The 24819-nt window shown below is 40.3% G+C and overlaps 1 protein-coding gene across 2 annotated transcripts; it reads right to left on the bottom strand.

Moving 5' to 3' along the window:
* Nucleotides 1-2562: 2562 nt before the first annotated feature.
* Nucleotides 2563-21709, bottom strand: GINM1 (glycoprotein integral membrane 1). Of its 2 annotated transcripts, none has more exons than XM_025895727.2 (8): nt 21479-21709; nt 12654-12713; nt 12380-12476; nt 9524-9675; nt 7262-7418; nt 6368-6498; nt 5298-5461; nt 2563-3471 (listed from the first exon to the last, which is right to left on the bottom strand). In XM_025895727.2, exons 1-8 carry the CDS (start codon nt 21584-21586, stop codon nt 3363-3365), a joined length of 978 nt encoding a protein of 325 aa, XP_025751512.2. In that variant the 5' UTR covers nt 21587-21709; the 3' UTR covers nt 2563-3362. The 2 variants fall into 2 exon arrangements, with proteins under 2 accessions (XP_025751512.2, XP_025751513.1); XM_025895728.1 differs by lacking the exon at nt 21479-21709 and adding an exon at nt 21209-21227.
* Nucleotides 21710-24819: the final 3110 nt, after the last annotated feature.

Raw genomic sequence — 24819 nt, 5'->3', positions numbered from 1 at the left:
TTCTATGGTGACCATCTAGGTAATAATTTTAGATTTTTCTCTACAATGGTAATTGTAACTAAACCAGCTCTAATTTCTATCCATCTGCTACTACTTTGGAAACACTTCTTTCTGCTAGCTCCTCCCACAGCAGCCAGCTGTAGTTCTGCTTACAGATAAACTTTTATGCTTTTTCATGAATCAAATAGGTCCAGACTTGTTTCAGATGGTAGATACATGCTATATGAAACTGGCTGTGGAATTCCTGCTCATGTCTCTTTAGATGCTGCAAAGCAGCCGGGAAGGACAAATGGTAACGAAAAGTTGCAGTCTGAGTAGGAGGCAAGTGCATCTCTATGATAGGGTTGTGTAAATGCCATTATTGTGAACATCTTCTATGTACTTAAAATTCATCACTATGTTGTAAGTGACAGCTGGACACACTGAAAAGGGACTTCCAGCAGTGTCAGCGATGAGACGATCTAGTAAAACACTAAGATCTTGTGAGAGCTCCTGCACCCCTGAGGGAACCTGGCAGAAATGAAGGAAAGTTCAGGTGAGTACACAAGTGTGTGCATTTATGCTTCCATTTCCAAAGTGGAAAACTGATTTACTTCTTTCATTTCAAATGGATAGCCTTGTGTGTCAGAGTTAAGAAAATTATAATTATGTGGTATTTTGAAGAAGTGGGTTCTCATACTACTTTTTTTTTTTTTTATGTTAGGATGAGAGTGGACCTGTTAACTGTGTTGCAGGAGGAGATTTCTTCTCATGATTCATTGCAGGCAAACCAAAATATTCAATCTGTCCCCCAAGTAAGAAGGGAAAGGAGGCAAGCTTTGATCCTTGGAAGCAGTCTGGTAAGGGGCCACTTAGACTGAAAGTGTGATATATTTTGAGAACTCCTACAGTAAACCTCACTTTAAAAGCAATAGTTTAGTTCTCAACCAGCCCAGTTCACTCTGAATGAACAAAATGAACACCTCTGTAATATGTGGTAGAGGCTGAATTTGTAGCTCAGAGGTTCATTTTGTTTTGGAACACACCATATGGTGATACATCGTTGCAGTGAGAGCCACAGTTTGTGAGGAGGTAAGATGTTGCTGTTCCTAAAAACCTATTGCCATCCTACCAAGGGTTTTTTTTGATAGTTGGGAGTTTTTTGGGTTTTTTTCAGTACCCTGTCCCCCTACTTTCTTTTCCCTAGCAGGCACATGTATTCTTATCGTTCATGTCCTGGGAAAATGAGACCTACCGTGACTGGCATGCAGGACAGTTGCCCTTTCCCAACTGCATTAATTGCATAAGGTGGTTTTTAAATCAATTTACAAAATAGTTCAGATTAGTCCCAGCTCAAAGTAGCACTCCTCTGGAAGGTGCAAGACTTATGATTTGGGAAATCCATGTGCATGCTAAAGCAGAAACACAAGTGCTTTAACTTTATTTAAGACTCAGTAACTCCAGCTCCTTAAAGCTGCTATGTTGTCTGGCAATTACTGTGTTCAAGATTTGCACTATCTTTAGAATTTCATTACCTGGTGGTAGTACTTCTTTCCTCATACTTTGTAAACACCATACAGAAGAGGATTACTGAGCTCATGGAAATCAGCCAAGTTGTGAAGCAGTACCAACACTTTTTTTCAGGCTTAACCACTCATTTGTTGCAGCTGTTTAGAAGAGCTAAATCTCCTTGTTTCTGTGCAGGTGCTTGGTTTACAGTTTCATAAGGAGGGATGCAAAGAGCATATGCAAACATCTGCCAGATTTCCATCTGCAGTGTAATTCATACTGTGCTTGTGCACTAAGGAAGAACTATTGTGTTTCTTTCCATCCTACTTTTTTTTTTCCCTGAAGAAGCTAACTTCAGCCTTATACATCACTTCTACTTGAACCATGCTAATGAAGGAGCCAGAGCTATGTTCATAAAGTGTAAAGAACAGGAATTTCCACATGCAGAGAAGTCTGTCTACAACTGTTTGAAGACCTGCTCTTGTGCGTGCAGTCACCATTCCTGTGTTAATCTTAGCAGTTTCCTGTTCAGCCATGGATGACAACCCCTTTGCCACCCCAAGAGTGCTGGAACAAAAAATAAAATTAAAAAGCAAGGGGAAGTTTGAGCAGTGTCCCTGTTACCTTGGGCTGACATGTACCAACCACACTGCACTGCTGGGTGGTGAGTCTTGGTTTAGTTTTTTGCAAGGCAAGTCAGTGTTAGAAATGTTCCTTCTATCACTGCAGTGCTGTCAATTGAGGGAGACAATGTGAGTTGTTCCTGTCACAGACCAGCTGTACGGACCAGCATCTGAATAACTTGGATCAGATTACATTTGTGATAATGTTTCCTTCAGGTGGGGGGGGGGAAAATCAGCTGCACATGGGTAATTCTGATCACTCAGATGATAACTGTGCTCAGTCTAGTGCCAGATAGTTACGGCTCTGAAGTTTTTTCCTAGTCATTCTTCTGACAAACAATTTTTCTAAGTAAGAACAGTGAAAAGCTAAAAAACAAATAGTACCCTGTAGCTAACGTGTGGCAAACTGCTGTTCTTTATAACTATAGATGCAAAAGTGAACACAGTTTAATAAACAATTTAAATGTTTATTTGAAAAATGTTAACAGTAGAAACTGGCATGGGCAGAGTGGGCCTACTTAGCAATAGTAAGCCAGTATTTCTGTACAATTCCATAGAATTTTCATTTTTCTTTTGGGACTTCACATAGTATTGCTGTCACAGATACAAAAAGCATACTATAATTACAACTGCTAACAATTTTTATGAATGGAAGGGACCATAAAAACGTAAAGTGCTTGAAATATAAATCTGCTTTTTTAATTTTTGTTTTGCATATATAAAATGTCAAATTTCTTGAGTAACACAAATGTTGCGTAGTGGTATCTTCCTTGCAAGGCACACTCAACCCTATGAGACCTGAGCCAGGCTGGGCAGCTTTGCTTAGGCTTTTGGCACAGCTGATGTTTGCAATACTCCCTAGTCCTTTTCTGAAGAATGCTTTCTGCAGACTTAAGGACACCCTGAATTTCATCATCTTGCTAGTCAGGACAACTGACCTGGTTTATTTATGGGCATGAAGGCAGCGAGCATCCTGTCCAAGGTGTGGAAAAGTGACTTCACAGAAGCTAAAACCAGTGGTAGCCCTCAGGGTGGAAAGCTGCTCTGTTTTGAAGATTCTGAAAAGGCTGCTTTTATGAAGAGGCACAAGGAAGTCAGCTTTGGGCCTCGGCCTGAGTGGCCCTTTATCAATTAATCAACTGACTTAGTTTTCTTAGTAGGAGACAAACAAAGTATTAAGCTCAAGTGCCAAATTTCAGGTCAACTAAAAGTGTGTTTTTAAAAATCAGTAACTCCAAAGTAAATACAGTATTAAGTACATGCTTTCTCATCTAAATTATTTTTCCTGTCTGGAAGATCTGAAGGCAGGCTGATAGTAGTCACAGGTACAAAGCTGACTTGATCCAGAAGAAGGATGCCTCTGAAAGGTAAGATTACCTGGCATTAGAAAACAATATACAAAACAATTCTGTGTTCTAAAAATTAGATTTACTCTTTAACTCCCCAAACTTAAGTTTAAATCAGTGTGTCAAGTATTACCCTCATAATACCTCTTTTATGAAGCTAGAATGAAAACTGGTTCCAAAATGTACTAGCTGTGGTTTCTGAGGGCTCCCTTCACCCAGTTTCTACATCTGAAGTGTCAGCAGTGTAGACTCTATATATGCTTAGTTTCATAGTAGCCTAAAACTGTCTGCTGTCAGGAGCTACATTTAATTCTCCAAGACTAGGTAGTTTTATCAGTGTACCATAGAATGGCGTTAAAGACTTGGGATGAGGTCCTGACATCTGCAACTGTGTCAGTCACCACATGAGATCTTCTGCTCATTCCTACTGGTTTGCAATCATGATTTAAACCTTTACCATTTTTTATGGGAACACTTTACATAGGTAGCAAGAAAACAACTGTGTGGTTTTGAGGTTGTGGGGGTTTGTTGGTTTTGTTTGTTTTTTCTTTTTGTTGTTGGTTGGGTTTTGTTTTTTTAAGGGGAGGGAGTGGCACAATTTCTTTAAATGTTCTGACAAGCCATGCACAAGCCCCATGTTCTCCGGTTGGAAGAGGAATTACTGCAGGCTGGTTCCTCTGCTCTGTACTCTCCTCTGCCATGGACAGGCACTGAGACACTTTGCTGAATAGTTAGCTGGGATTAGGTTTTTCTTCCTAGTTCTACTTAGTTCAGTGTCACACGTAGAAGTGTTAAGCTACTTACTCCTCTGGGAAGTACAAAGTGTTTCTTCAGTTTTTCTGCTCTAACAACTGAAGCATTCCCATCTGACAGCACACTGTGTGAAGTGTCAGGGAAAAGCATGGTCTCTTTCGTCAGTGCAGTTTCCAACCTTCCTGATCTTCCAGCCCTCTATTTTTCTAGCTTTTTCAGAAGGACTAATGCCACTCATATTCCTGAGTGGATACATAAATTAACTGCACACAGGGCCCTTCAGAAGCACAGCAGATCAGCTGCATCAGAAGACATCAGCTGTGCTTGTTGTGGCTAACGAAGCACACTATGCTGTCAGTCACTTCTCAAAGAACATATGGTTCCAAGGGATAGGTCTTCCAGAACTGACTTAGGTAGCTTTAAAATACACATGCTTGCCCATTCCAGCACTAAATAGACACTGACTTCTTACCTGCAGCTACTAATTCATCTTTCCAGCCCTTGTTCTGAGCACTTGCTCTTCTGAAAAATCTTAGTGTAGCTGGTAACACACCAACTGAGTGAATAAAGCCATCTGGAGGCCACCAGCTTTATTTATGACCTTTTGCCACCAATGCTGGCACCAATCGCTATGGCTTGGAAGCTGCCTACAGAGGTAGGTCCTCCTTGGAGAATTCCCACGCAAATTTGCAAAGCCAAATTCGAGGCCTTTCAGAACTATTGCAACAACTCCAACATAGTAGGAGTATGAAAAGCTATAGAGATGTTGGAATTATTTAGCTCTAGCTTCTACCCTCCTCTCTTGGAGCTATGTAAAAAGTGTCTCACAATGTAGTCCTTAGAAGAGTTGATAAAAATTTGGCAGTATGACAGCTCAGCTAAAGACATTTCCAATTAAATACTTTCCCATGTTTCTCTGAAATGCTTATATGTCAAAAGTTCACCTGGAAAGGAAAGTTATCAGTAGCTTTTTCACTGAATTGTTGCTAGCATCTTCCTACAGAACGGGGCTGCTTCTTGACAAATTTTTTTTGTTAATGTTTTGCCTTCACCACAGCCAAAAAAAAAATATGCAAAAAATACTTACTTGTTTTCACAGGAAGGGAGAATCACCTTTAAGACTTTGATAATAAGAGCTGCTCCAGCAATTCCAACTACAACAACTTCCATGAAACTAAACAAGATGGGTAAAGATCGGAACCAGAATCTGCACAATCCTTTTCTCAAGTCTTCCACCCACTGGCACATCACCTACAGTCAAAGAGGTAAAAAGACAGGCTGCAAAACAAAGCATGCGCTGGTTTTGTAGCTACTGGTGATACATGTAGTTACATGGTGATAGTTTTACTTAATTTATGTATCCTTAAAATAGATAAAAGCAGCATGGAATTGACCGGTGACTTGGATCTTCTTCAAAGTTTGGAACAGGTGAAGGTTTAGTTCTCTGCTCATCGTAGCAGAGTTCTCTGAGAGGCCACTTTGGAAAATAAAAGACACTTGAACAGAGAAGACGAAGGGGCAGCTGTTTGGCCATAGACAGCTATGATACCATGGCAGTGTACAGCAGTGAAAGGGTTACTGCCAGCCCAGGAGAGGGGTAGCACCTTCTCTAGCCTATCTGTAACTTTCAGCCTACTATTTTGGCCCTCCTGTCTCAGCAGCAGGTTTGTTTTGGCCACAGAGGAGGCCATCAAGCCCATCCTTACCTAAGCTGAAACTCAAACTTCTAAGGCTCTTACTGTCTTTCTCACAGCAGCTGATACCAATGGTCCATCTCTCAGAGGAGTAAGCACTTTCATAGAGTCAGGAAAAAAATGATGTAATTTAAAGCTAAGCAAAATTTGAAATTGTCATAAATGCTTAGCTTGGTATAATGGAAATATCACAACTGACTATCATGAAGTATCTGTGAGGTCAGAACACTGCAGGATTTAAAAGCCCATTTGATTCCTACTGGAGTAAAAAATTCCAACAGCTTGTTACTGCTAAAAGGTAATTTAGGAAGAGGGGTTTTTTTTGTTGGTTGGTTATTTTGATAGTTTGGGGGGGGTTGAGAGGTTTTTTTAAGGTTCCTAGAGGTCCATTGGTGTTAGTAGTTTGCTCTCTTTAAATGTGTATATACTAATAATTAAAAAAGCAGACAAACAACAAAAGTACCTTGTAAGAAGATGGAGGTTCTACCCTAAGAGGGGTCTCTGGTAACTTGCCAGGTAACGTCTCTTCATCTACTGTAGTCTCTACTTGCCGGATGAGGTACTGACTGGTGGTTTGCAGTGGATCTTGAATATCTGAAGAAGAAAAGCTAGATTTAGTGGAGAGCTTTCTTTTTATTTGACTCACTCTTCAGGAAAACAAAGATACGGTGTATATCTATACTTATAGTATGTTCTCACACATTTACACCAAGAACACAGAAGACTGACTACCTTTTTTTTAACTTGAGTAGTGAACTTGATAAGCAGAAGCAGTGTTACCGTGCTGCCTTTAGCTATGCCCTTAGTTGTAAATTTCAGCTGTCATCAGATTAAAAAGCGATGAACTAGATCAAAATATTAATCTCTGATTAAATCCTTGAGAGTTGTTGATTAAACAAAACTGAAGTAAGATTAAGGAATCAAATAACTTCTCTTGCATTTAAGATATTCAAGTTTAATAACATAAAACTGTTCCCTCGTTTGGAAATGACCCAGACAGGTATTTCCTCTACAGTTTTCTCTTTCATTCTCAGGAAGAAGGGGGAGCTTTAGAGAAACTTCCATCATAGATCTGAGAGAAGAATTTATTCCTGTCAGATGTCTGGATTGCAGACTGCCAAATATCAAGTGCTTCAAAGGAGAACAGATTTGAAAACAAACAAACAAAATACCTAGAATGTAGAAGAGTTGAATTTAAGTGTTTAAAAAAATAAAAACCAAACCACATAAAACGCTTTCCTGTTAATGAAGAAACTGTTTCACTATGTAAAACATTGGAATAATGATGCTCTTTTACCCCTGTAAAGCAATACATCAGCTACAGATGAAAATATTATGTAGCAGCTGAGAGAGATACCTTTTCCTGAGAGGTTGGGCAGTGTAAATAACATGTCATTGTCCCTTGGGATGGAATACAGCATGCTCTCTTTCAAAGGGACAGTGTAGTTTGAATGTCTGAGTACTCTCAGGTCCTTTACTAAAATATCTATTTCTGTTACTTCTTCTTGCTGAACCTGCAAGAGATGCAAACATGTTGATATTACTGCATTTAAAGTAAGACTGAAGCTAGCTGGAAGAGGACACCAATACATCACAGAAAACTCTTAAGCCATTAAGAGGTAGAGACAGGGCTGTTATAACGTGAATTAGTATTCTTTGTTTTTACAAACCACATTTCTGTAGACTATGTCACACTAGAAAATATGCTGAACAGACTGTCTCTCTCTCCTTGCAAAAGCACGTGGTAGTCACTCCATGGGCTTGGTAACCAAGTCTTGCATAGTTCATTACTATCCTCTCTCAGGGAGGCATTTTAGGACATGGAAAACTAAAGTATATAGTGAAAGCACTTGTGAACATTGAAAGTGTTGCTGAGGCAAGACTGAGATTTCTGCTTTTTCAGTAATGTTTCTTTTTTCAACAACTGAAGGCAAAGTATCACAGCATTCAATGGTGTCCTGCTTGACGGCCTTGTCTCTAAACTAGAAGACATGGATTTGACAGATGGACCACTCCCTGGATAAGGAATTGGCTGTATGGCCACTCTCAATGAGCTGCGGTCAATGGCTCAATGTCCAAATGCAGACCAGTGAGAGGTGTTGTTCTCAAAGGTCAGTACTGGGACTGGTGCCATTTAACATTTTTGTCAGTGACACAGACAGTGAGATTGAGTGCACCCTCAGCAAGTCTGCTGATGACACCAAGCTGTGTGGTGCATGACATGCTAGAGGAAAGGGATGGCATCCAGGCAGACCTGGACAGCCTTGAGAGAGGGGCCTGTGTAAACCTCATGAAGTTCAACAAGGCCAAGAGCGAGGTCCTGCACTTGAGTCAGGGCAACCCCAAGCACAGGTGAAGGACTTGGGGGTGTTTGTGGATGAAAAGCCCCATATGACCCAGCAATGTGCACTTGCAGCCCAGAAGGCCAACAGTATCCTGAGCAGTGTGGCCAGCAGGGCAAGGGAGGGGATTCTGCCCCTCTACCATGCTCATGTGAGACTGCTTTTGACTTAAAGGAACAATTAAGAAAACAGCATTAGCCTTCTGGTTGTTTTTACCAGGTCTCTATGAAAATCTGAAATGCATTGTGATGTCTAGTTTGCAATCTGAAATACAAACACCACTATTGTGTAACAACTGAATCAAGCAGGATATATTAGGCTCCTACCAGTGAGATAAACACCTCATTAGAAAAGCTACAGACCTCTCAGTGGGGCTTTTCATTAAAAGAGTAAAATTTTGACATGATATAGATTGCTGTAAAAAATACTACCTGCTGAGCATGCAATTAATTAAGGATCAATGGTATTCTTCTTTAAAAAAAGAAAAAGGCAGCAGAACATAAGCCAGCTTCAAAAAAGCCTGGCCACACATAGGATGCAGACATGTACAGAAACAAAAATATGATGCTGTTGCTGGCTTCAGCAGCTCGATCTTTTCAACAGATCCTCTTTGGTTAGTAAATTAACTATACCTTACAGGCAATTTTGAGAGATCTGCACATTTCAATCTCAGCTGGAGCAGTAACCCCTCACATTCACTGGTATTCCTACAGACACAGTTAGAATTGGGCGGGGAGGTGTTTGTTTGTCTCAATTTGAATCTTGATAATGAACATGGATTTTATCTTACATGCAAAATATTCTAAGGCTAAACTCTCAGGTGTTGTGGGCTTTCACAAGCCCATCTGCCATAAGAGCTTGCTGCTGCAAGCTGTTCGGTATGTGCTTGAAACCCTTTGTTAGCTTGGAATAACAATGGGGAAGCCCTCAGGACTCAAAAAAAGCCCATGCCCCTTTTGTTTATTTTGTACATTATATTATAAATCAAGTCTTGCTTGTGAGTCTGACATTGCTTGCATAGGCGCATGTGTTGTGATACACTTAATCATTAGAATATGAATAAAAGCATTAAAACTTGAAGTCTCCTCACAAAACACACCTACTATTATACTGCCAACTTTGCTATTATCTCCTTCAATACTGTGCTATCTAACATTAATTATATACTTTGTGCTCTGATCACCAGACAGATACATGTAAATCTTTCAATCCTTGGTAACTACTTGCCTCTCTTAAGTTAAAAACAACCCAAATATTGCAGCAGAGGTTTCTTTTACCTGTTTTCCATCAATTTCTGTCACTTCCTCCTGAACGACAATCAGCTGCAAATCAGAACTGGATGCCAAAGGCCACTCGTGAACCATGATGCGAACACTGACGGTTCCCAGGCGCTGCTGATCTGCTGAGTTATCCAAGTTTCCGTTCTCCACTGTTAACACACAATATCACAGCTTTCAAAGAGAAACCACCCCAATCAGAAAGCAGTACACAGCCATAGCGAAAACAGTTGCAACTCTGACAGAGATGCAAATGCAGCACCTGAACGGAAAAGTCACAGCAGCACTAGCGTCACACCAGAGATGCCAGAACAGTGGTACAGATGTCTGTACTATGCTGATGTCCTTAACACTTCCAATAACAACTATTATAAGCAGTAGTAATCTGGGCAACAGGCAGAACAGATGCCATGATTTTTTTTACCAGTATATCACCAAATCAAACATGGAGCAAGTTTCGTAATATAACACAGCAGAGCTGCACGATCCCCTGGACTGAGGGAGCTTGCAAACAATGTTGCATCCCTGCCTTGAGGTTTGCATTGAAGCATGTTAAGCTGTGCTCCTTGGCTTGGCTATTGCTGCGTTCTATTTCTATTACTCATAAGAGTAATGCCACAGCCCAGCCAGCCACCTGTGTAAACATCTTGGTTTGCATAACATTCCCCTTCCTCTTAATACAGAAACTAACGTGCTCTTTTCCAGGCACACTGTATCTACTACTCAAGATGAGTGACAGTTCCCTCATACATATTTGTCTGTCCCCCTCTCTGTTTTCATATGTGACTGGTGACCCTCAAACTCTTCCTGCCCAAAAGCTTTCAGCTATTTCAACAGCCTAATATTCCACAAGTACCCACAGAACTGGCTTCCTGCTCTAGTTGTTTCTGCATAGACTTTGTATCCTCCTCCCAAGTACCACACCTGTACTACAGGTGAGGCCACGCTAGAACTGAAGTGGTGGTGAAGCGGAAGAGTGGACATGGCAGATCTTGCCAACATGCAGATAGCAAGGTACATGAACTAAGACTATTGCTAAGCCACTGGTGCTGTGTGTGTATGTCACTTACAGTGCTGAGCCTGTGAGGTAACATGGGGTAAGGCTGGACTAGTCTTACAGTAACAACTCAGTGTGTTCATTACTTCTATGCTACAATCCCTGTCCTCATAAAGGTTATTTTGCCTATTTTAAATATAGAAAAATACTTTTTGGCATTATTTAGCAATATCTTTTGTTGCAAAAGTAGGTGGCAGAAGGAGAGAAGGGTTCCCTATAGTTATGAGCCAGAGCACAAACCTAGTTGCTGAATGCTTTGTGTCTTAGAGCAGCGAGCACACATTGAAGAACCAAAACCTCTAAGATTTCAAGTAGCTGAAACTCCCTGTAGTCCCAGCCCTTCATGTGTCAGGCCATTCAACCACCCCATTCAACAGGAATGACAGATATGTTTCCAAAATTGACATTTATGGAAGCTTCAAGTGGGGATATAGGTGTCAGGTGTGATCTGACAACGATGTCAAAACAATGTCATTCAGAATACTTCGTCTCTAATATTCAAAAGCATGACTATTGAGCTCAAGTTTGGGGTTTATATACATTCAGGAGTATTTCCCCCCTATTTCTATATTTCTTTAGCATTTTACAAACACTACTTGAATCTGTTGTGAAGGATTTAGCATGTAAAGAGTACAAACATTACAAGTAACAGAGCCAGGTACTATGCTGAGGTCCCAGACCCAAACACGGAGATAGAGAATTCCAGGTTCCTAGCTCCCAGGTCAAATCAGTATTTCCCTCACTGTTTCAGATTCACGTTCATAACTGAATACAAAAATATGATTTGGGAAATTAATAGGAACTACAGGAGAGTATTTTTTCTGGAATGAATTATTTTGCAGATAAATGACATTTTGCCATAGCTTTCTACCCTAGGATAGAAAAAAATAGAACCAATAGGAACATAATTATCCCAGAAAAAGATAAATTGATTACTGCTCTCCCTCTCCAGAAAATAATTAGTGTCAAATTGATAACTGATCGTGCTTGGGAAAGAAGGGTTAACGCAACAAAGTCATGGCTCAGAGAAGCACTTTGAAAAAGTGTTAGTACTCTGTAAGTAAATGTCTGATGATGATGACCTCAGATATCATGCTAGAGATTGATTGTACCTGATCCATCAGGAGATCATTCTGAATACAACAGAAGCTTAAACCAAATGAGAATAATGGTCCTTTTTTAATTAATTATACAGTATACCCTGTGTATCTCCAAAAAAATCACAATACTCGCTGGTCTTTCACAAAAAGCGTAGCATTGAATCAGTGGAAAAATAGAAGTTTCAAGATAATTCAAAGTCATTAACCACTGCAGGACACTAGCAAAGCTGCAGTATTGGTGCTATAATATCCTATCCAGCAGAAACTTGTTTGTTCATTAGACACAGAAGTGAGATCATTAAAAGATCTTCCTAACAACAATTCATACTTTTGTTATTGAATCTCCTTCTGGATTTATGCCAACGAACCTAGGGACACAGCCATTAGCAGGGTGGAGTCGCATCCTACAGTTTACATTGTCTAGCCTGTCCTGCAAAACACTCTTTTTAAAAGACAGGCGGAGTCTGGACTTCAGATTAGACCATTTACATATAAGCACATAAATGTGACTTGAGGCCCATTTTAATACCAGCATTGTCCTGCCTTGGGAAATTATTTGTTTCTACAATGCTTGGGTTTGCAGAGTACAGAACACACAGTCATTGTAAGCCTTGGTTACTACTAGATAACCAGGAAGCCAAATACCCAGGGGGAAGGAGGAAAATAAAAAAAACAAAAAAAGGAAAAGGGAATACTCACATATTACTGTTTGACATGTTACGTGGGCAACCCCGCTTTTCATAGGAAAATCATTTACATATACCTGTCCATTAATATAGGTGATATTAAAAAGAACCTGAAAGAAAGACAGACAGAATAAGTATACAGTTCCTGGCCCTATCCTACAATTCTGCACTCAGAGGAACACACTTTATAGTGACTTACGTCAGACAAAACGACATATTTGCATCCACATGCAGACTTTGTTTCACTACATATTAATTCTCTGAATAAAGAGAAAAACCAGACAAACCTGTCCTTTGTGAAGTTCTCCATTGGCTTGCAACATTGTAACACCCACTCGGACCATTTCCTGGAACAAAACATTGAGAAGAGACATAAGTTTGAGGAAGCACATAAACCACTGCAGGGCACGGGCAACTCTCATGCATTATCCTGACAGAATGACTACCTACAATACACAAAGCACATCCCGAGGCTTTCTATCCAGCAGACAGAAGAAACAGGAGTATTCTTACTTGTTTCATGTAAGGGTTGGTTTGTTTTTTTCCCCACCACTTTTTAATAAAGAGGATTGATGAGAAAGAATGACATCTGCATCCCCCACTGTATAGCCCGGGGTTCTTTAATAAGGATAAAATAATAATAATCACTTATTTCACAAGGATATAATGGAAAAGAAGCCTCTCAGCTAAAAAATAACAGACAATAAAAGGTAAAAATCAGTTTCTCTGTAAATGTTTTTTAAGCACTCAGTCTTCAAAGTGAACTCTAATTTAATGCATGCTAGCCTATTGTAAAGAATATTCATTTGTGTCAGTTTTAGCAGTAATCCTGTTTCTTTTTTTGGTTATCATTCCCAAATTATGCCACACAGGACTCCTCAAACCCACATCCAGTGGGGATTTGCTTCTTTCTTTCAAACCCCAGTTGCTGTAATTTATTGACTCACTCATTCTGTCCTCTCATTTCCCTCTTGTAATTTCAGGGGCTGTTTTGCTGATGGGACCTTAACTCTCCCAGGTCTGTCCCTCAAAAACACTGCATGCAAAAGTCAAATCTCTCTTGCACATGGCCAAAAGTAATGACTGCCACAGAGCTTTCCTGAGTCACCTCTTCAAAAATAATGTTAAGCTCCCTATTTGCCTTTTGGGAGCCTTAAGTGATTCTAACTGCATTTCATTTTCCTCTAGAAAACCTCTCCATACCTTCAGTATCTTCTTCAGCTCTGTGTTTCAGTCATGGTTTCACACCCAACAGCTAAAAATAAGTCTCAATAAAAAATTCAGCTTGCTCAAAATTTTAAATAAATAAATACACAAAAAGGCTTTTCATTTGGGATTTTTATATAACACTAAATATTCTTCCAGAAAATACTTAAAATATGCAGTACCTAGCATAATACAGTCCCAATTCATGAAAAGAGAGCTTCTGAAATGCAAGTATAATGTCAAAAAGTCTTTAAAACCATGGGTGATCAACAGTATAGACAGTTAGCCAGGACTGTCAAAAACTGAAAAACAACATCCAAATCTGATTCAGCAGAAAACTGGCATTATGAAAAGTACAGCTTAAAAATCTAACACAGTTAAGCTTTTGGTTGGAAGTGACTCATAAGTGATGCTTCAGACACATTTGTCCTATCAGCAGGAAAACTCCCTGGCCACCAAGACCAAAAAGAAATCTCTTCCTTAATGCCCTTTCTAGGAAACAGGTTTTTACATTGACTTTTCTTCAAAACTTAAATCCCAGCTATTCAAAGTAAATGAAAATTACCAAATTCCTTAGAGAACTGGAATTATATAACTGAAAATATAAACTAGATTAATAGTATAATCATAGGATGTATTCTATTCTGTCATCTGTAATTTCTTTGAACCACTTATTTTCTTGTCATGTTTTAAGAATTCTGTATATTAATAATAAAATAAAAATCCACCAAACTTTTAGCTCATTTAGTTCTTAGCATTCACAGCTGTACATCTTTTATACCCGCAAACTGTTTAACAGATTACCAAAACTTTGTGTCATTACTTCCTAGGTTCTTCTATTTTCTGGGAATTCAAAGGGCACAAATGACTGATTTTCCAGGCAGTTTTAAAAGTAATTAATTTTTTAAGCCTCAAGTGAAATCTGAGGGCTTTTATACAGGAAGTATTTTGCAATCTTTTTTCAACATCTACGAAGGAACTAACAGATTATAAGAAAAAGGAAATGAGTGGGGAAAAATAGGAAAATCCCCTCCTACTTTTTTTTTATTTGAATCAAATGCTTTCTTTGAAAATGAAGGGTATGAAGCAAGATAGATACGCTCATCAACTGACTGTTAAATGTACAAAGTGAGCTATGTACACAATGATTAATTTCCTGAAAAACAGCTGTCAATTCTGTTCCCGTAGTATCCAACTTGCACTTGAAGAGCATATTACATGTTTAAGAAATTAAATAGTTCAGTGGATCATTTCCATGCTGTCAAAGTTACAAAAATTAGAACATAACATGCAGACAAATAAGACGGTTTAACCGCTTGCTGCTTCTGCCACTGAGAGTGCAGATCTCTCCTGCATATTATCCTTCCCTCTCATTTATGCCAAGTCAGTGAGCCAGTCTAGGTCATTAAATCAGCACAAAAACTTTCCCTTTTTTGACAGACTATTTTTTCTGTCTTTTGAACAAGCAAGGAAGAGCCAGACAAGCACAAGAGATCCAAGAATGCAGCTGGGAGAAGGGAGTCAGGCTAATTGTTCTGATGGCCACAGACTGTTGGATTGGCTCTGCTGCATGGTCTGCCTGTCCTTGCGGCATCTCCTTGAGAGATGTCTGCCCTCACCATCATCTCAGCAGATGGTGATGCATCTCTTGAATGGCACAGGTTCATAAAGCTCTTCAATAACTTAAAGAAATTATTAATACTCTGCTACAGCAGCTACACCATTATTCTTGCAATTTTGTGTTCACATGCAACAGAGAACTCATATTCTTGCCATTCCCAAGACCAGTCTGTTCACATCCAGATCCAACAAATTCTAGATACTTTCCCATATTCTGTACCTCCATTCTCCTGAGCTGTCATATGTTCTTGTTTTGCCTCTTCACTAAGCAGTCTCACAAGACTTGATGCCAGTCTTGCTAAGAAATATTTCAAATAGATCTCAAGGTTTTGGTGCTAAAAAATTAGTTTCAATTGCTCTTGCTCCAAACCTTCCTGATCTGATACAGTAACATCTCAAGGACCAGAGGACAGCAAACTTTTCCAGAGTCAGAATCAGCTGCGTCTATGTATTCCTAAAGCTCTCCAGTGACATTCAAAAATTTCACACTCTCCTCAACACTTTACTCCACTACTCAGCTACCTTTAATATTAAAAGTTTTTTCAGTATCTAATCTGAAGCTTCCTTGCTGCAAATAATGAACAGGTTGTTCACTACTCTTCATAATATCTTCCCGAGGAAAATAACTGTACTTCAACTCACTCTTCCTGATTTTATGCTAAAGCCTCCAGCTCACTTAACCCTTCCTTGAAGCAAGTTCCTCACTGCTGTCTTCCCACAGCTTCCCACTGGCCTCTCCTGCAGTGCCACACCTAAAACTCAACAGGTCCTGCTGCAGCCAGTCTTCCTGATCCTACACACCCCATACCAAAATCTACAGGAGGGCAAGAACCACAGGATACATGCCAAGTGCAATGAAAAGCCAGGCAGGAGAGCTGGGGGAAAGGAAGGCACTACTGCAAGCAGCTCCCAGGAGAGCAGTGCACCATCCCAGCCGATCCACTTTCATCCACAGCAGCGCTCAAGCCTCAAGAGCCATACCTTGTTTATGTTTACTTTTACTAAAGTGGGAAGGACACAGACCTGGCAGGCCAATAGGTCTTGTACCAGCCTTTCATGATGAAATCCCTGGCCTGACAAGCCATACTTGCTAAAAAGTGCTCCAGTGATAATTCAGTATTCATCTTTCCAATCCTAGAGCAGAAGAGTCAGACTTACAAAACATCCTTTCATTTCAACAGAGAAATTTTTTTTATATTACCATAATAAAACTCTCTACTTGGGGGAGGGGAAGGAGAAGGTGTTTTATAGTGCTTTATAGATACGTCTTGTACTATGTACTTCAGTACTAAGAAAGGTAAATAACCCCATATCCTTTATTTTGGGTATCAGAAGCATAGCAAGCCAATCCTGTAGTAACAAAGTCATTGAGAACAGGACATAGGTCCTCTGCAGTAATCCATAATATGGCACCATCAAGTTCTGGAGAAGCCTGAACTATGAGTGTAAAACTTCTTTGTATAACTTACAATACACTTTTCAGTATTAACAATATCATGAAGATTCACATAATTTCAGACAGTCCTGAAACTTAAAAGGTTCTGAATTCGTTGGAATATTTGAGAAAGCTGCACTTTGACAGGGTCAGAATCAAAGGACAACCCCAAGAAGTAATTCAGGTCTGCAGGAATCAGGTTGTGCTTTCAGCTTAACACTGATACCCGTTCCATACTTCACAGCCCCTTATCCCTTCCTGTACTGGCAAATGCCTTCACACAAAACTCCAATCTGCACTAAAAATGTCCCTATAACTCTTAATGCTCTCATAGGATGTAAATGTGTCTCCTGAGTTTTCCTACAATTTCTCATCCCTGCTTTAGTGCTCCAACAGTGATATTTACAGTGGTAACAGCCACAGAACCTGTAAAGAGGACAGCACTGCTACCACAAATGTATGTCGTTATGTTCTAAAAGACAGCTAGGCAACAGCAGTGAGTGTGATGACATATATTGCAGTGAACTAGTGAATAGAGATAAGCAGGTACTGATAATTTTCTAATTCTTTCAGCATGTGCTGCAATGGAACTCAGGAGTGTTAACTGAGGCAGTATAATTGCAGTAGCAGCAGAAGAACAGGATAAGGAAAAGATGGCAGCAAAGAATACAAAGCATCTGGCATAAGTTAAAAGGGAATATTCATTAATTCTCAAAGACTCCCCATATTAAACACCACACAGAAATGTACAGAGAACATTTCACCTAATCTTGCTCTTTTATGAAAAATGTTGCACATGACAAAGCTGATGGGTCTAATTCTGCATGAACTTCAAACAGCTCTGATTAATGAATCATGGAAAAACCTCTTCCACAGGCAGTGAGTACCCGATGCACTGTACAGTTTCTCCCAGTACAGGGTAACTGTTAAGCCCTATACAACTGCATCAGTCACTTAAACCCCATTCAGCTGCTATGGGCCAGCCCACTTAAAGCACAGCTGTTCTCTATTGAGGCTCTCCCAACAAGGCTCTTTCTGCACTAGGAGGTCTGTGGGAAGTGGAGCGGGCAGCACTAGGAACAGATGGCACAATGCCTTGCAAGATGGCCAGCTGTACAGAGACTTGAAAGGCAGACAATCCCCTCGCAGCCATTACACAGGCACTACTGGGATATCCTGTTTGTGATCGGAAAATACAAAGTCCAATGAAGGTGGGCTCTTATCTTGCCAAATAGATAAGAAATAGACAAAACTAATAACCTGTTTCTAAATTTAAGAAGAGATTATGGCAAAAAAAGTGTTCGAACAGACAAACAAAACTACCATACAAACTCATGCCATTTGAGTCCTGGCACTCGTATGGACAACTGGCTCCAAATAGTGTAACTATATATTTGCAATCCAGAGCTCCGTGATCCATGCTTCACATAATTCTTTCATCAGACTCAAAACAGAGCTAGGATGATTCTTAACTGCAATCAAGCATAACTGAGTTAAAAAACAGTCATGGTACAAGTTTGACATGACAAGTTAGACTTGACAAGTTTGCAGGATGATAATTAGTCCTTCACATTTTACAAAATTTTAGTACAAAATCTTCTCCATTAGGGTTTGGCATTATTAAGCTGCCTGTCAGTCTTTAGGGCAAGATAACTAAATCCATTATTTTCGTAACTAACTAAAGCTGAACTATCTTTGTTAATAATAATAAAAAAAAATCTAACATGATGCCATTGCTTTATGTTGCTTTTCTGAACAAGCACACATATTCCTTCCTTGCTTAATGATGACTCTTAGTACAACACTGCTTATCCTTTCCTTTGCCCTACATATGTTACTAGAATGAATTGCCTTTGTATTCTCCCTCATACTATGAATATTTTATCAGGAGTTTTACAGGTGAATACTCATTCTCACACACTGAGACACGGTTGCATCATACTGTGCTTTAATTTAATCAAATACACATAGGAAGATTTTGTCAGCTCTTTTAGGCATAAAGTTCAGAACTTGTGCTAGGCTTTTAATAGAGAAACTGGCATAAAGGAATGCAAGAAACATTTCAGCATGTCACTATTAACAAAGTTCTTCTTTGATAAAAATACACTACACTCCCTGCATCAAATGGTTGATGTAGTGAAGATTATTTTCTTGTGTTCTGAAATTATCCATCCACACAGATGTTTCTTACAGCCAACAAATAATACGAAAACAATTTTTTTTCCAGGCAACTGAACTGAACTAAAAAGAAAAAAGTCTGGTAGGCAAGTATGCCATTTATAAAGAACTTCGCTAGCCTAAATTATCGAGAAGTAAACAAAGTAAACAACATAGCGATAGCATTTAGCATACCGTGCTTTTAGCCAGTTCCTATCAACACATTAAAAAAATACTCTATAGACCAAACCTTGCACCAGAAATGTTACTTCAATGTGAAGGTCAGTTGTCTTATTGCATCATTCCCTGCCTTTTTTTTTTTTTAAGAAAAAAATCAAAACAAAACAAACCACCCAAACTTCGTCTAAAATTAATCTATCTGTAATCCAGTTCATGAGGAGAAAGGAAAATCAAAACAGACATGCTAATGTTTAAAAAAAACTCCAGATTTCAAAACAGCTTATTTAAGAAATTACAAGTATTGCACAACAATGGAGGCGTTCACATTCCAGAGCTGAAGAAAAGCATTTCAGCCTTACAAAATACTATTCCAAAGGTTCAAAGTTTTTCCCCAGTCTTTCCACTATGGTTTCTGTAACCCCATCACCATCAGTAAGGAGGCAGACTTTAATCCCATACAGAAGAACTACAAAATGTGAAGCTGTCAGTAGTGTGAGTCCAGCAGGCTCACAGAATTTAGAGCACAGTTGTGGTATCGAGTCAAAGCAAAGCTGAACATGTTGATTCTGCCTTCTCCCAACCAGTCTGTTGTCCCAAGCCATTCTGAGGAAAATACAGTTATTCTGACCCGAGCACCCACTATCATTAAGCTTGTGGCTTCTGAAGGCAACCTCACAGCATGGCATTCCCCCTCTGCCTATTCCCACTGCCTAGGCACTTCTGTTCCTAGCAGGCCACCATAAACCAGCTCATGCTCAAAAAATATCAACTATACTACTCAAAACTTTCTCAAGACACATTGTTCCTTTCACATCAGAAGTGATCCTGTATGTACAAAACGAAATAGTGCAGGAGAAAATGCAAGGGTTTGTGTTTTTTTTTAAGTTTAAGACTTAAAAAGAAAAAAATACTAAAGTAGAAATTTATATGTTCCCTTTTTGATTCTTTTAAGAGATTTTCTGCATATACTTATGCCACCTCACCAGTATAAAGCTAAGAGCGCAGACACTTCCAACTAACAAAAACTGAGCTGACAAGACCACCTGAGCAGTACTGCACAAATGGACAAACTCAACCCCACAAACAGTGTAGCTGTGCCCATAAAGCAGTTACTAAGTTACTAAGTCAAGTCCTATTAGCACCCTAAAACATACCTATTCTACTTCTGACCCCAAGTTGCCTTCTGTGGGACCACCCTGGCACCCTTGTGGCACGCTCAGGCTTTCAGATCCAGAGACAGCACACACAAAGGTGTCTCCACATCTTATACAACTGCCAGCTGTTACAAACAACTTCAGTGCTGCTAAACTGGAAGTTTTGGTGTAGAAGTTTCTAGGCGGAAGTAAGCAAGAGCACAGGTCTATATTACATTGTCACTTCACGTGTCTTTTGGCAAATTCAAGCTAGCACTCCCCTTCTCTGAGGGATAAGCAAAGTAGACATGGACTGAGCTCGCCCTGCTGTCTTTTGCACATGTGATTTCAAGCATCCATGCCCTTTTTATAGGTGTCTGAAGATCTAGATCCCCATTTTGAAATCAGGGCTAAAAATGTCTCTTCAAAAGTTCATACAGAGAAGCAAGGCCAGGAAGTAAGGCCAGGAATTCTGCTTTGCAACACAGGATGTGCCAGCGCAGGGCTTCTGTCAGGCTTTCTTGGAAACTTAAATTACGTAAATTAAATTAACAAATAAATTACTCTGGAGGGAAAAAAAGCCATAATAAATTTACTTACGTAACTGCAAATTTGCATTGGCTAAATAAGTGACTACAAACCCCAGACAATTCTTCCCTCTTTGCAATCTCACACTTTTGAGTTTCACAGTTACAACAATTAGAGGATGTATCTGGACATGATTCAACTACAGGCAGAAGTACCCAGTTTTCTTCTGTAATTCTAGAGGTCAAAGCTCACCTGGTCCTGTGGCACATCCTTTTATTCCCACTGAAAAGGTTTCCCAAGTAATACCCAAAATACCCTTTCCACCCTTTAAAGAGCCAATAAATTTAAAACTAGTGTCACCAAGATACAGCATAGATATTGGAACAGAAAAACAGAGAGCGCTGTACGAATATATTTGTATATAGGTAGATAGATACACACCAGTACATCAAAGCCTTTTTCTTGGTTCAAGAGTACAGAAATCACTAGGAACAAACGCGGACCTAACGCGCCGCGTACTGCTACAGCACTGAACTACCAAGGTGTGGGCGGACAAGCATGAAAATACAACAAAAGAACCTACATTGCACAGAAGTAACTATCTCCCTCCTCGACCTGTCAGCTATTTGTTTCGGCACACCAAATCCTATACAAATGAACCATTAAAAGGAGGGGGGCGAACTCTGTCGCCCCGCGGCAGCGTCGGGCTCACCCCTGGGAGGGAGAGGGACGGGAGCATGGAGAGGGAGGGGGGCAGAAAGAGGGAGGGGGGTAGGGAGAAGGAAAAGGGAAGGGAGAGGGACAGGGAGAGGGGAAGGAAGGGAGACGGGGCAGGGAGTGGCCCCGGCGGTACCTGTCCCAGCGGCGCGGCCGGGCCCAGCAGCGCGGTGGCCAGCGGCGGCGGCAGCAGCAGCGACAGCAGCAACAGCAACAACTCCCGACGTCTCAGCGCCGCCTCCATCTTGCGACCCGGGAATTAAAACAAAGTGAAACATCAACAGGCGGGGCCGGGAGGAAGCCGGGGAGGCTGGTAGGAGGGGGCCGGTCCTGCCCCGGCCCTGCCCCTGCCACTGTCACTGTCCCTTGCCCCTGCGCTGGCCCTGACCCGGCACCGCCGCCGCTGGGAGAGCCCGAGTGCGGCGTTGCAGAGTAAGGGGCGGGCACGGACCCGCGCCTGCAAGAGCCCGTCACTGTTAGTAGGCGATAGCAGCCTTTGAAAGCACTTTGCAGAATAAGAGAGCTACCACTGTAGAGAGTCTTAATAATTACAGCTGTTTCTGAAATGGCCGGCGTGCGTCGTGAGGCTCCCGCGGGGCGCCTGCAATTGTCCACCTGCGAGGGTTGTATGGCCGGAGGGGGACCGGGCTGAGCGCTGGAGCACTGCCCTGCAAGGGGGGCTTCTTGAAAGCAGAAGCAGGGCAGCATACTCCGGGAGGGAGCAAAAAGGGTCGTCGGAAAGGAATAAGGCGCAAGATAAAGTCTGAAAGAGCTAGAGGTCATTCTAAAGAAGAGAAAACGGCGGGGAAACTTAGTGGTGGGAGTCAAAGCCATTGAAGTCTTAGGCAAAAACAAAGGAAACAAGCTGGATCTCGAAGTCCCCAGTGGATATGAAGATAAGAAGTGCTTTATTTGCAACAGGAAAGATTGCTGTTACCTATTAGCAAAAAACTTCCCAATGGTAAGGGTAGTAAATATATTAACACCTTGTCTAGGGAGGTTTTAATACAGCAATAAATTAGGTGTCCTGTGGAAGCAATCTGTGACTCCCAATTGGTTGAAAATTAATATAAACCATAAACCCCACAGAAACGTAGTATTTTATGTGCAGTTTGCATTCACGAGACACTGGTATAAACATCTGGCACAAGGTACAAGGTATTGGAAAATGAGGCTTTAGAGAGTCATATATTGTGAAGTATATTTCACACAATTACATGAAAACCTCAGATATTTAATCCCTAAACACCTCTATTATCAGCAGTTAGTACTGTTTTAGAGACTGGAAAAAAACGAAGCTGATTAACTGCCTCTGTAATAATCACAAAAGTCAGTAACAGAAGAAGGAATAAAAACTCAGATGTCTTAATTTCCACCACCTCTCTTTACCACCATCACCTGATTTACCTAGTTTCTCTTAGGCCTGTCCTTACGACTTTTTTTCTTTTCTTTTTTTTTTTTTTTTTTAAATCTGCTGTGTTTGGTAAACCGAAAGAAATACGTAAAGGATTTGTTCACTGTGCAGTTCTCATGAGGCAGAAAACTAGGAGGTAAGTCAGCTCTCCAAGACAGCGTTTTGCTCAATCTTATGACGGGTGCATGAGTGATTTCAGGGATATGATGGGTGCCAGAATCCAGCTCTTGTCAGTACTTGCAGTCATTTGCATGTGCTGGTGGGAGGAAGTTTAAGTTACCGAAATTCCTAACTATGAGTTGCACTCTGTATAAATCAGAGTGGGGGTGTCTTCCAACAGGACAGTATTACAGTGTTTTGTGTATTAGATTAATTAACTAAAATGTTCACAAATAATGTTATCAGGGTACATAAAAATAGAGGGAAGCAAGAATTTATAGATTTATAGGTCTGCAGAATTTATAGATTTGGCAAAATTCTGGCTGGGCTCTCAGCTGACCTTAAGGAATTTAGCATCTCACTGAAATGGAATAGTAGATGAATGCCTGCTCATTTTTTACTGTCTTCATTTGTATGGTTCCTGGTAAACTACCTATTGATGTTTTCCTTCTGTTTCCATCATTCTTTCCTTTTTCTCTCAATCTCTTGCATCCCCTTCTCTTCAGTCCTCTTTCTTATTTGCTTTTTATTCTCCTGGAACTTAATCAAAACTTGAAAAACCACTCACTAAAAATGCTTTCAAGATACTTCTGTTTTCCCCAAATTTCAAAGCTTTTATTAGTCTCACAGCACAACAGAGGACATAACAGTTTTATTTAACCTAAATGGTAAAATTTCTTGCAATAAGTAACTTATGATCAGCTTCACAAGTGAATAGTCCTTGGGTGATAAAGGAAGTACTCGGTGCTGGGACAGGCTGGGAGCATAACAGGGCTTTTCCTTTTGGCTCAGCCCCAAAGCTTCTAGGCTCCTTTAGAGTGCTGGTGAACATGTCATGACATTTGTAACTATTAGAATATGTAACATTTTAAAGTATGTGGTGCTGAGACTGACTACTGCTCGAGCTGCTGAGTGTGCCAGAAGTACTATATTTTGCTGGATTTATATTTAAGTTGGAAAGTCACATTTTTTACTTTTTTTAAGTGATCCTGAAAAGCCATTTTTAGTTTGAATCTTCATTATAGACATGGGTTATTAGGAGACAAAAGCCAGTATAAAGAATAAGGAAATTAGGATTTAATTTCTTTTGTGACTAAAAAGAGTGATAAAAGCCTGGCCTTAGTGGTATGCTTTCTTACTGAAGTTCAAAGTAAGAGTACTTAAAGTAGCAAGTTAGTTAAATTTCATGCAGCAGAGGCTTGCATGAGACTAATGTACTGTTTACATCTCAAAGTTTTAGAGTAATAAATGTAATGTGTGCTATAGTGCTTTCTTCTGTCGATAAGTGCCATACGGATGGTTTTAAAACAGCCAAGAATCAATTCCAGATTGACATGGAGACTGGGAATAAGCTCACAAAAAGAGTACAACACTGCAAAATAATTGATGATAGCACAAACAGCTTTGAAAACTAGCAGAATATGGAGGCAGAGTACAATGCCCTGCAGTGCATGTCTTGGCCCCAGGACCAGCCCACTATGTCTCCAGGACCATTATGCAGCAGTATAGGCCTGCAGAGTAAACTCCCTGCTTGGCTGTTCATAAGGGTGCTATTAGATCTGCTGTTACTTTTATTGCTACTTGAAGAGGAGGTCCTGCTCTTACCAACTTACCTGCACCTCTGTACTCTGTACTGTGCATTCCTGCTCAGTGAATCAATTCAGGTCACTAAGCTGGCAGAAAACAAATTCAGCAATAAACAAAACCAGTTTTCCAACACATTAATGACTTGGATCAACAAGTGAGCGAGTACCAGAGCACGATCTAGAAAGAGGTGAAGACAGTGCAGCTTGAAGCAGAAGCTCTCTGTGCGGGGGAGTGGGATCCCTTGTTTTGAAGGCAACGATCCTTTAGATTGAGTTCAGCTGTAACACATAAGCCCAAAAACACACTGGAAGGGAATA

The sequence above is a fragment of the Manacus vitellinus genome, unplaced genomic scaffold (assembly GCF_001715985.3).
Source record: "Manacus vitellinus isolate BGI_N305 unplaced genomic scaffold, ASM171598v3 scaffold_4_pilon, whole genome shotgun sequence".
Lineage (NCBI taxonomy): Eukaryota > Metazoa > Chordata > Aves > Passeriformes > Pipridae > Manacus > Manacus vitellinus.
This window is presented reverse-complemented; position numbering and strand designations above follow the sequence as displayed.

Excerpts from the sequence above, each read along its gene's own strand:
- GINM1 (XM_025895727.2), bottom strand. The coding sequence starts at position 21,586 with ATGGAGGCGGCGCTGAGACGTCGGGAGTTGTTGCTGTTGCTGCTGTCG. Across the intron at positions 12,714-21,478 it reads CGGCCGCGCCGCTGGGACAG|GAAATGGTCCGAGTGGGTGT; the intron begins GTACCGCCGGGG and ends GTTTTGTTCCAG. Across the intron at positions 12,477-12,653 it reads GAGAACTTCACAAAGGACAG|GTTCTTTTTAATATCACCTA; the intron begins GTTTGTCTGGTT and ends TCTTTCTTTCAG.